The 12,313-nt window shown below is 41.7% G+C and overlaps 1 protein-coding gene and 1 long non-coding RNA gene across 5 annotated transcripts in view; one reads left to right on the top strand and one right to left on the bottom strand.

Annotated features, from left to right (window-relative positions):
• The window catches only part of osbpl10b (oxysterol binding protein-like 10b), a 347,280-nt gene that overhangs the window by 256,780 nt on the left and 78,187 nt on the right, over positions 1-12,313 (top strand). For both annotated transcript variants that reach the window (XM_070880587.1, XM_070880585.1), the window contains one exon: positions 941-1,087. In XM_070880587.1, the coding sequence (XP_070736688.1) occupies positions 941-1,087 (147 nt within the window). The remainder of the gene's footprint in view (positions 1-940; positions 1,088-12,313) is intronic.
• The window catches only part of LOC139264320 (uncharacterized), a 37,691-nt gene continuing 29,870 nt past the window's right edge, over positions 4,493-12,313 (bottom strand). For 2 of the 3 annotated variants that reach the window (XR_011593318.1, XR_011593317.1), the window contains exon 5: positions 4,493-5,581. This is a non-coding gene — a long non-coding RNA (uncharacterized lncRNA). Of the gene's footprint in view, positions 5,582-9,018; positions 9,116-12,313 lie in introns of those variants that run through there. The other variant, XR_011593319.1, reaches the window with a different exon arrangement.

Genomic DNA, 12,313 nt, shown 5'->3' with positions numbered 1-12,313 from the left:
CACTTTGATATGCCATTTCCTGCAGTTCTGTTTTACAGAAAAGGAAAACTCTGCCATTTTATCATTTCCTGCAGTTTTATTTCATATTTAATTTTTCATATCATGAGAGGATTGTATAAATAAATGGCAGCTGAATTTCCTAATGCATGCATGAATTTTATTGACATTGTTGCAATGATCCCAGATAAACCGCCGCATCTATTCAGGTGTTCATTCCATTAAGAGCCTTTTCATGCCTGGACAGCCAGCTTAGGGTAACACTGGCAAATAGAGAGCGAAAAGATAGTGATTTACATGTTTTGAAACATGCTGAAGTCAAAGATTACTGAGATTTTTGCAAACTTGACGCCCACGTGTGCCAGCAGAGGATGTCAAATTTGTTTTAGAAGTAACTGGTTAAGTCTTGCTTATAAGGTTATGCTCGAGAGGCTTCTGAGCATGCTGTTTATAATTAAGCCTATGAGTCCTGACACCACATGACTGAATGAAAAGGATGGTTTCACATTTGATTGATTTCTAATCCAATGGAGTGGAGGGAGGGGGGATGCGAGAAAGCCAGCAGCCAGCTCAGAGTGAAACAGCCGCCAGCTTCGTCTGCCTGCTGTGTCAGTAAGCTCACAGTAACAATACCTCCATTTAGACTAATGTCAAACTTGGATGCAAGACCAAATGGTTTTCAGTCCAGCAGAGTGAGTTCGTCGCCTTTCATTTCTAAAACAATGGCTGATGTAGTTATCTCAGAACAATGAAACTGTGTGCTGTGGAGGCTCACTTAACCAATTCTGCTTGCAGTAGTATTGCTTTGTGCGCGCAAAGGAAAATCCAGTACAAAAAGGGGGTGGGGAGAACAGACTGATGCTTGCTTCAAAACTGTCTACTGTTTGAAAAGATTTTTCCTATCCCATCCAATCATCTAAATGATTAATATTATTTTTATCAGCTTCAAAATCCTGAAGTGATAAATCCTGAAGATGAGATAACAGACGGTGAGGATAATGTAGAGGAAGACTTGGGAGTCATGGATGATCAACGTAGTGTTATTCTACACCTCCTTTCTCAACTGAAACTCGGCATGGATCTTACTAGGGTATGTAATCAAATCGAGCATTTAGCTGGTGAAATCAAAAGTGTTTAATACTGAGTGAACAGTGTTTTGTTAGCTTCTTTGTACAGTACTACATATTTATCTAACTGTTGTGAAAAATAGCTACAGAACAATGATGTTATGGAAGAAGTTGTAATTTAGTTAAAGTCTCCTGGGACAATATAGACTATTGTTGGGCAGCTTTAAATGCTTCTATTCCTTCCACCTAGGATTTTGAACTCAAAGATTGAATTGGTAACACATACCATTATGATTTTTCTGCTTTTGGAAGTATCATAATGGGTAGATTTTATGAATGACAGTAGCAGTGCTGTGGTGACCTGAATATTATGGTACTAAGACTTATTGGGCCCAAGTTTCCACACGATAAAAAACGGGCGCACCTCCGAGCTGGGCGCCCGTTTTTCGCGCCTAAAACGGTGGCGGAAAAAAAAACTCGCGATTCTGGAGAGCCCTGCAGCTCCTTGTCTGTTTGGCGTGGCGCCCAGGGGGGCGGATCCTACACTCGCGCCGATTTTGTAAGTGGGAGGGGGCGGGTACTATTTAAATTAATTTTTTTCCTGCCGGCAACCCTGCGCGTGCGCGTTGGAGCGTTCGCGCACGCGCAGTGTGAAGGAAACATTGGCACTCGGCCATTTTTGTAGTTCTTTGTAGCTGTTTAATTTTTGAAAATTTTTTAATAAAAGCACATTGCCATCAGCACTGAGGCTTCCTGCAGCCTTCTCACTGTCTCCTTCCCGCCCGCCGTCGGGAACGTCTTCCTCCCCGCCCCCGCTGCGATCGGGCCCGCACTCCCTCCCGCCCGCCGTCGGGAACGTCTTCCTCCCCGCCCCCGCTGCGATCGGGCCCGCACTCCCTCCCGCCCGCCGTCGGGAACGTCTTCCTCCCCGCCCCCGCTGCGATCGGGCCCGCACTCCCTCTCGCCCGCTGTCGGGAACGTCTTCCTCCCCGCCCCCGCTGCGATCGGGCCCGCACTCCCTCTCGCCCGCCGTCGGGAACGTCTTCCTCCCCGCCCCCGCTGCGATCGGGCCCGCACTCCCTCTCGCCCGCCGTCGGGAACGTCTTCCTCCCCGCCCCCGCTGCGATCGGGCCCGCACTCCCTCTCGCCCGCTGTCGGGAACGTCTTCCTTTCCCCCCCCCCCGCTGCGATCGGGCCCGCACTCCCTCTCGCCCGCCGTCGGGAACGTCTTCCTCCCCGCCCCCGCTGCGATCGGGCCCGCACTCCCTCTCGCCCGCCGTCGGGAACGTCTTCCTCCCCCCCCCCCCCCCCCGGCTGCGTTCGGGCGGGCGGTCGGTCGGTCCCGCACTCCCTCCCTCCGTCGGGAACGGGTTCCTCCTCCCCCCCCCTGCCATCGGAAACAAACGAACGAACTTGTGAGGCTGGCTGAAGCACTTTCACACAGGTAGGAAGATGGTTTATTTAATCTTTTCTTTGCTTATAAATGTTTATTCAGGTTGGATTTATTTGTATAATATTTGTAGAAGTATAAATAAGGATTTATTGTAGAATTTAATGACTTCCCTTCCCCCCCCCACCTCGTTCTGGACGCCTAATTTGTAACCTGCGCCTGATTTTTTTAATGTGTAGAACAGGTTTTTTCAGTTCTACAAAAATCTTCACTTGCTCCATTCTAAGTTAGTTTGGAGTACGTTTTCACTGTGGAAACTTTGAAATCAGGCGTCAGTGGCCGGACACGCCCCCTTTTGAAGAAAAAATTCTGTTCCAAAGTAGAACTGTTCTACCTGACTAGAACTGTAGAAAAAAAAATGTGGAGAATTGCGATTTCTAAGATAGTCCGTTCTCCACCAGTTGCTTCTAAAAATCAGGCGCAAATCATTGGAAACTTGGGCCCATTGTGATATCCGTGTAGCAGAATATTCTCACGTGATTCACTGGCATACTGATAATTTTGGTAGTTTACTGATAATTATATAATTAGTATAATGTGCTATAATACTGTCATATCTCTACATTATTGTCTAATTCTGTTTACTACCAATTCATGCTGCAGTAAGTTTCTTGAGGAAACTGTATTGAGACCTATAGGTGTCCCTGAAATGTTAGCACATTGATTTGATCTATTTTTGATCCTTTTCCTCTCTTAAATTGCAAATGTTATTTTAGTGAAACTTTCCAGTATCTGTAACTGCAGTTTAACAAATATATTGCACTTTAAAGGGCCTGAATATAGAATCTTTGATTTGTGTTTTTATTTGAAATGGTCAGAAAATTATGTAGCATCTAAATCAGAAATTGAAACTATAGATGTTTTGACCTTTTTCTTCCACATCTGCTTTTGAGTTTCTTAATCGGCTACAGTTAGTCCTGTTGAAAATATAGATAGGAAATGGGGAAAATGTTATGACGATCACTGTATTTGAGGAACTGCCTATGATGATTTTGTATTTGTAAGTTTAGTGTAAATTTTACTGTATGGTTAAAAGAAAACAAAAGAATGAACCAGCAAGCATGACAAATGCTTTTGTGTTTTTTTATAAATGTGTTTGAACTCAAAGTTGTCAGCATTTTACTATAAACATTTCACTGAGATATCCAGTCTCATGCATACAGATTGCAAAAGTTGAAGTACTGTTAGGGGAAAAATCATCAAAGATCCATATTTTTAATAAAAGATGAATCAAGTCAAAAAGTAAAATTCTTCCTTGTTTATTAACGTTTACATAGAAATGAAATTTCTCCATCAGAAGTGAAAAATAACAAGGGATACTGGCCATTTAAGAACTTCGCTCCTTATCCTTCCAAGTTGTTCAGATGCTGTTCCTCACCCTTTTATAGACTTTGCCTGAGCTTTACAAGTCAGACCCTTGGGCAGATATCTGGTTGATGCTAATACCCTGCATTGACTATCATGGCTCCTTCTTAATGACCGACACCAATGACACTTGTTTGTCTTGCACGACTTCCAGGAGTGTGAAGACTGCTCCAGTCTTGATAAAAGTTCCTCTAAGGATCAAAATTTCTGGCCCAGGTCAGAAAGAGAAGCAAGTATAGATTAGGACTGCTCTCAAAAATGTTGCATAAAGGTAGCACACACAAGGCCAGGAAGAAGGTGCTGAGGGTCCTCAAGAATACCAGATTCGGTCATAAAATTATCTGACCTCTGAATTTGAAGCCACTCCAGAACAGAGAGAGTGGCTAAAGCATTGAAGGCTTTGCAAAAGTGTTACAAACATTGATTTCAGCAAAGTATTCTACAAGGGTTTACATCAGAATCAATTCAGATTTTGAAATGTAGTTTGTATGAGCCGCTTAGACACCGGATCAAATTTGTTCAGAAAATACTGATGCAATTCCTATAAACACAGGAAGAAGTCTTTGAAAATGATCCCAGAAAATGTATTCAAAAAATACATTTTAAACCACTTCCTTTTTTGCGAAAAGCATCTCTAATCAATGGACAGAATTTATACAGATAACCAAAGCAATGATTTACCAACGCTAGCACCAATACTTGTGGTAAACATCACTAGCTTCTCAACGGCATCAGTTAAGACAGCAGGACATTTCATAGTGTACGAATCAACCAAAGCAAGTTGAATCTATTCAGACATCCAGGAAGACATCCCAGGCTGCTTAAGAGTATACCCTTTTGGAAACTGGATGACCAAGGTGACGATGAATCTTAGCCCCTTACATGCTGCCTCAGAATCCTGACTCACCTGACATTTCACCCAGGAAATTGGGTAGTGCAATGGATTAGTGTGCTGTCCTTCCACCTCTTTGCCTTGATATGAATGTCCCTTTGCTGGCAGTAAAGCTCCTAGGTGAAATGAGTTTAGGCTATTACTTAGTAGGTGTGAATGCACAGCATAAAACTGCCCATATTTTGACACAGGATGTCACTAAATTGGTAATGTTATTTAGAGCGGCCATTAGGATAGCTACTGAGCAAAGTGGGAAAATTCTCACTTGTGCATTAATGGACACACTCAAGGTTGGGATTTAAAGAGGTTTACTCTGCCCCAACAATCCTCGAAGCTGACACTGGGTGGTAAAAGGTCATCCATTATTGGCTGGCGACCATGACTGTGTAATGTAGGAAACACGGCAACCAACTTGCACACAGGAAGCTCTCACAAACAGCAATGTGATAATGACCAGATATGTTTTTTTTTAGTGATGTTGATTATGCAACAAAGGCAAGTTATTCAGTCAGTCTTAAATTTTCTAGGGACATTGGTTTACCTTATAAATTGAGGGGAAAAAATGAGTTATAATTAGTACAGGACCAACTGTTCGTATGGGTCTGGTCTGAAGCAACTTTAGACATAATCTCATTACTACTAGATAGCTGCAGCACTGTAGAACTCAAAAGCTCTTCTATCCTAGCAGAAAGCAGCATCAATCTTAATGCTACAGAGAGATCTTAGGCTGATGTTGGCAGCCATTTTGTGATGTTTGACACTGGGCTTTTCATGAGACCATTCCAGTTGAACTTTCTCGCACAGTGGTTCCTGAAAAGCACAAATGCATTGTCTGAATATATCGAGATCAATCAAGAGATGGTAAATTCATGAAAATGCTGGTAGCAAAAGACAAAAATTGTCATCTATAGTCACTATACCAGTCTCATCCCGATGACTAATGCATCCCTCACAAGCTGGCATACACATGTAAAAGAGGGGAGGGGAAGAAAATATGACATGTATGAGCCCAACCATACTCCTCCTAACATAGAAAAAAGGTTCAAACCATCGTAGGTTAGTCCAGCTGTTCAAAGAATAGCCCTGCAACAAATTGATATGCTTGCACAGAACTTTCTACCGTAGTAAGATATATAAATGAAGTTACTGTCTTTAGCAACAATGCCTTGGAGATATGTCATCGGTTTCAGGAAAATCTCATCATCGATCACCTTGCAGGCATGCAGATGTCCAGCTACCAAAATGGACTCCACTGCAGAATGACTCAGATGCTCTTCGACAAATGGGTTAGACAGAAATGATCTCTTGGCAACCTTTCATTACAAAAGATTACCAAGATTTTGTTGCAGGAACTCTCAATGACCTGTCTGTCTCTTGCAATAGGAATTTCCTTTATGCTTTTTCTGTTTCCTTTTATATCCAGGATCAAAATATTTCGAGAAAACCACAGGCATCTTAATGACTCTGTACTTGCCATGGAAAACTTGGGTCCTGGACATCTTAGCAGCAGGATCACTGAACCTTCATGATGGAAAGACAAATATGCCTTAATGCCCATCAAAGCTTCTAGTTGATGGACTGGCTCTTAAGAAGAATCAGACTAATCAAATGAGGTTTAATTTCTTCCAGTGGAAGAGACCTCCAAGAGTCTCTATTTATGAAAGGCTCTGCTAAGAATAAAGTAACAATCAAAAGAATAAAGGAAACTGAACCAAAGTAGTTCATCAGTTATTATGTATATATTTTTAAAAGAATTGACGAAAACACTTGATGGAGCGGCCATTTTTAACAGTGACCCCACAAACTCAATAAAAACATTGAATTTACTGGGTTGAAAGTCACTCGCTGCTCAGAATGGGAATCTGAGTCATCCATTAAAGTTCCATTTTAGAATCTATAATAATAAGAGGTTTTTATTGATGCAAGATCATGGATCTGTTAGCGAAATTATCAGAGGGAGTTGAAAATAGGGAAACCCATAATACATTCATGCTAACATTTTCACTAACCATGAACAGAAGAAAGTATACCGCCACAATTTTAACCGATTTGGGTGTAACAATACAGCTTTTCTTACATAATGAAGGGCTGTCTGCTACTTCATAGAGAGTCTGTATTGCTGCTGTTCGTCTTTTGTCCATCCCTGGAATCCAGATTTATAAAGGCACTTGGAAAGTTTAAGCATTGAACATGTGTAGGTAGAAGAACGTTGTCAGTTTATCTTTGTAGCAACCACATTTTAGGCCAATATAAGAAGGGTATGTCTGGCCATTGTGGAAGACATTTCTTTGTATTACAGGGTGTGACTTTTATTTAACCGTTCAAGACACCAAGCATTTCAGTGTGGCTGTGTTCCAGACTGGCTCTATCATTGAGCTGATTGAGTTCCCACCTCCAATTATTGCATGACTCAGTGTAATCTATTTAGTTGTAAAAGTTGGACAAATAAGGCAGAATGTAAGATTACCAACTCTAGCTACAGTCTTTTATTCTTTCAACATATTTCTTTCAACATATTTCAGCTTCCGCATACACCTTCTGACCATTTGGTCCTCTTTCTGACTTTGGAACAACTAGGAACTTTGATCATTTTCATGTGTATGTTACATTCTCTCATTGTTTCTACTTGGTCTTTCTGCTTCTTCTAGTCAAAGAGCTAGTGTGTGGCTCAGGGCAGTGCATTATATACGTAGGATGTGGGAAAGAACATCTGAACAAGATGGCCACAGATGGCACAATGTCCCTAAATGGCCAATGTCCTTAGATGGTATTTCCCCTGTTGACTAACTGCGTTCATTTGTATGTGGAGGTTGAAATGCTTTCAAAGAATGAGGGAAACCATACCTATAGTAAGTAATTTAATCTTATCTGTAGGATTAAAAAGAGGTGATTATGTTGATTAACATGGCATACTTAATTCTGCAAAGTGCCAATTCAGTTATTATCATGTGCTGGTCGATCAAGATCACACATTGAGCTTTATTAGTTCTGATTAAACTTCATATCCTGTAGGATGAAAAATATCGAGTATCCCTGAAATTATCCTCAACTTTTAACTGATAACTTGTAAGTGGTTATTGATAGATGAGGGTGTTAAATCTGCATTATCAAGTTAACAAAGACATAACTTTCTGATAATCACAAATCGTGTACAATATCACTATGAAAGCACATTGTACTAACAGTGATGTGCTACACTGGAACTCAATAGATTTGCCAATGGACAGGGGATGGGTGTGACTGATTCATTGGATCATTAAATACATTTTGACATGAGGCATTGCACTTGCATGTTTGGAAATCTTGTGCAGAATTTTTACAATCTTTTACAATCAATTGATGCACTTTCTTTGAGCCAATTTTCTCCAGTTGCCCTCCTGTTGGGATATGGTTCTACAGGCATTGGCCACCCTCTGGTACCTCAGCCAAATGACCATTTAAAAAAAATATATGACACTAATGACTTGACATTCTATTCAACAGTGGGGGTATCACAGCTGACCCTCTCCTGACATACACATCAGCCCACTTTCCAACAGTAATCACTGGATAGCAATTAGGTACTGGATAGCGACTGATTTGTGCCCCCACCCCAGATACTGAGGCAAGTTATAGCATCCTGTCTGAGATCAGCTAACTTAATACAGACTGGGGACTGAACTTGGAACCTTCTGCCCTGTATGGCTCACCACAGAACCATAAAGGGAGCACACTTTAAAAAAAAAATCTTGCTGTAGATTTTATTATTTTGTCACTGTACGCCAGTGACCTTTTCAGCTGTAGTTTATTCCAGTAAAAATTACTTATGATTTATTTACTGTCAAAACCAACTATAAGAAACACATTTTCTTATTTTTGAATTTGAGGAAAAATTTACATTTGTAAATTATACAATTCATAAAATATCAAGCACTTTTCCAAATGGACTACTCTCTTCCTTCAGCCCACAAAAATATTTAAAGGAGCAGGTATTGGAGTTGTGCTTGAGTATTTTTTTAAGTGAAAATACTGGAAGAATTTCTCTGTTTACTGTTTGTAGCAAAATGCTCAACATATATATAGTGTTTACGATTTCTCTACAAATACCAAACACAGGAAATATCCCCCTTGATGCTATTCCTTTACTTACTACATTTTTAATCTTGCTTTTGATTTTACTTTTTAACCACAGCATTTTTTATTGCAAAGACAAAAGTTGCAACTGTTTGCTGGATGATGGTGCATTTAATTACCTTTTCTGATGTTTGATATGTGTGTAATTAACTGGTCTCTACATGGGGCGGCAGCTACAATTGACCTCTGGCCCTAGCTGAAGGGAAATCAGCTAGGATTCTTACTCCTAATCTGTAATCAAAAATTAAACATTTTCAAACAATTGCACATGAGGAAAGTATCTTGCCGCCAGTACTGTGAAATGCATCCTGTAAGTGTAAGTGGTGCTACAATTCCTGTAATATTATAAAACCACTTTTTAAAGTGGCCCTATAATATAGAGGGGTAACAAGAGACATGGCTAGCAGCTGAGGTGAAAACACTTGATAAGTATGGTGCTTGGAATTAAGGAGAATGTTACTAAATGGAGAGAAAGATGGTTGGAGGGAAGAAAGCAAAGGGCAGCTTTAAAATAAAGTTTCTCAGTGTATATATATTGGGGCTGCTCTTATTTACCATGCATATAAATGATCTGGACTTAGGAATTGAGGGAATACTATTGAAACGTGCTGATGACATCAAATTGGATATGGCAAATCGTGACGAAGGTTGCAAAAGAATTCAGGAGCATATAAGCTAGTAGGATGGGCAGCTGTAGTACCATGTAGAAAAATGTAAAGTAATGCATTTTGTTAATAGAAAATGCAAATACATCTTACATGGAAAGGTTTTAAATAGAGTGAAAAAGGGATTTTATTATACAGACAGATGCGCAGGTCATTAAAGGTGCCTTCAAAGTAGATAAAGCTATAAAAATAATCCTTGATTTTGTATCTAGAGACATAAAATACAATAGCAAGAAGTTGATACTGAACTTGTAGAAAATCTTAATTAGATGGCAGTTGGAATATTGTAATCAGTTTTGGACACCCCATTAAAGGAAGGATATAAAAGCAATGGAAAAGGTGCAGTGTAGGATTTTAGCAGCGATAAGAGGTCACATTTATGTTGGAGAAGTTAGTGCTTTTTTAAATTAGAACTAAGGAGGTTAATGGGTGACATTATGGAGGCCTTCGCAGTTATGAAAGGGTAAATAATGATGGATTATTTGCATTGGTCAGTGACATATAAGGCCCAAATTTGGCCCTCCGGTTTTTTCGGTGCACTTACCTGAGATAGGCTGACTTTCTGGTCGCAAAACGGTGCCGAAAATATCTTGCCGTATTCTCCCCGCTCTGTGGGCCGTCCTAGTGCTTGGCGTGGCATGGCAATCACAGTGGGGGGGCGGAGCTAGGGCCCTGTGCTCAAAAGACTGCCGACAGCTCAACGCATGCACACTGGAGATGTCGCGCATGCGCAGTAGCCCCTCTGCAGCGTGGGACCAGATGCCGGGCAGTCATTGTTGCTGGATGGAAGGGGGGGCAAGCAAGCCAAGCGCCTTTCTTCGGAAGGCAGCTTGGCCGGCCAGTTAAAAGTGGAGCAGCAAGCAGCCAGCCAGCGGGTGGAAAACTTCGATTGGCCATTTCTCGCTGTCTGGTGCAGCCGCGGCTGGAATGGGCTTGCCGGTGCATTCTCCTGCTGATGCGTTCTCCCGCCCCTAGCCCTGGCCGAAGGGCTTGCCAGTGCGTTTTCCTGCCGGTGCGTTCTCCCGCCCCTAGCCCTGGCCGAAGGGCTTGCCGGTGCATTCTCCTGCCGGTGCGTTCTCCCGCCCCTAGCCCTGGCCGAAGGGCTTGCCGGTGCATTCTCCTGCCGGTGCGTTCTCCCGCCCCTAGCCCTGGCCGAAGGGCTTGCCGGTGCATTCTCCTGCCGGTGCGTTCTCCCGCCCCTAGCCCTGGCCGAAGGGCTTGCCGGTGCATTCTCCTGCCGGTGCGTTCTCCCACCCCTAGCTCTGGCTGAAGGGCTTGCCAGTTTGTTCTCCTGCCAGCGAGTTCTCCCGCCCCTATCCCTGGCCAAGTGGCCGCCCGACCCGCTAATTTCCCGGGCCGAGTTATAAAGGTAGGACTTGAGTTTTATTTTTTATTTATTATTGATGGTTTTTATGCTTCATGAATGTTGTTGAGAAGGTGTTTAATGCTTTGCAAGGTCCTCTGTGCTTCCCTCCGCCCCCCCTCGCCACCCGCCCTCCTGCCCTCCCTCCCACCCACGCCCCAGCTACCTGCGTTGATTTCTTAACTCTCTCCAAAGATTTTCTGTGCGGTCACAAGTGGTCACATACGCTGGCCTAAGCTAGTTTGGAGCAACTATTAGCTGTCCAAACTGGCTTAAATGGCCAAAACCGACGTAGGTGGTTGGTAACGCCCCCTTTTGAACAAAACTAAACTAAACTCACAAAATCCTAACTAACTCACTTACACTGGCGCAAATTAAATGTACAGAATGGGGATTTTTAAGATACTCCAGAAAAATCAAGTTGCTCCAAAAAAAAATGGAGTAACTGCTGGGCAAATTTGGGCCCATAACAAGGGCACAAATTTGAGATGCTCACAAACAACTAAAGGGAAGGTTAGAAAAAAATGATTTACACAGGGTGCTTAAATGTGGAAATGTTTGTCACAAATTGTTGAAGCAAATTCTTTTTAAAAAAAAAAAGAGCTGGATAGTTCCTTGAAAAAATTTATTGAGGGGTTATAGAGAATGATCAGGGAATGGGATTAGCTTAGGTACCTCATGTAGAGAAAAATATCGGTACAGACTTGATGGACCAAATGGCCTGTTTCTGTTCTGTTAACATTCTATGATTTTGATATTTGCATACCTTAGGATATATACCGACAACTTACTTGCCTTTCATGTCTTATCCTGTTGAACAGTAGTGAATGAATAACTGTTTCATGTAACAAGTTTCTTAGAAAATGTTTGACCTCTCGTTTTTTTTCAGTATGTCACCAGGAAGTCATAATTTTGTAAAATTGATTTTTGCCTGGGGTTTTCTACAATAAAATCACTTGCTGCATTTAGGAATATCTTCTCCGACTCTTTCAATGCAAATTTAAATTTGTCCTTGTTTTTGCCCAGTGCATCAAGTTACTGTTTTCTTTCGCAAAAGATTATCTGCATGTGATTGGAAGAACCAAACATTTCTTGAGGGAATGTAATGAAAGAGAGAAACACAGAGCAAATGTGGCCTCTTGCCTGAGCTGAAAAGCAAAAATAGTCATCCTGGGCAATTAATGACTAGTCAGATCAAAATTGGAGTATGACTTATTTTTAAATTGTCAAGGAGTAACTGACCAATAAATCACATTTTTCAGTGGCCTTTAGTTAAGGCATAGAAACCTAAAAAGAAATGCAAGCAATAAAGTGTACCACATCCTACCTGAAATTTGTTGTGTGCGCGTGTGCGCTCTCCGTTTCTTGTATTTGTTCATCTGTGATGTGCCTGCTTCGAAA

Source organism: Pristiophorus japonicus, chromosome 5 (genome assembly GCF_044704955.1).
Source record: "Pristiophorus japonicus isolate sPriJap1 chromosome 5, sPriJap1.hap1, whole genome shotgun sequence".
Taxonomy (NCBI): domain Eukaryota; kingdom Metazoa; phylum Chordata; class Chondrichthyes; family Pristiophoridae; genus Pristiophorus; species Pristiophorus japonicus.
This window is presented reverse-complemented; position numbering and strand designations above follow the sequence as displayed.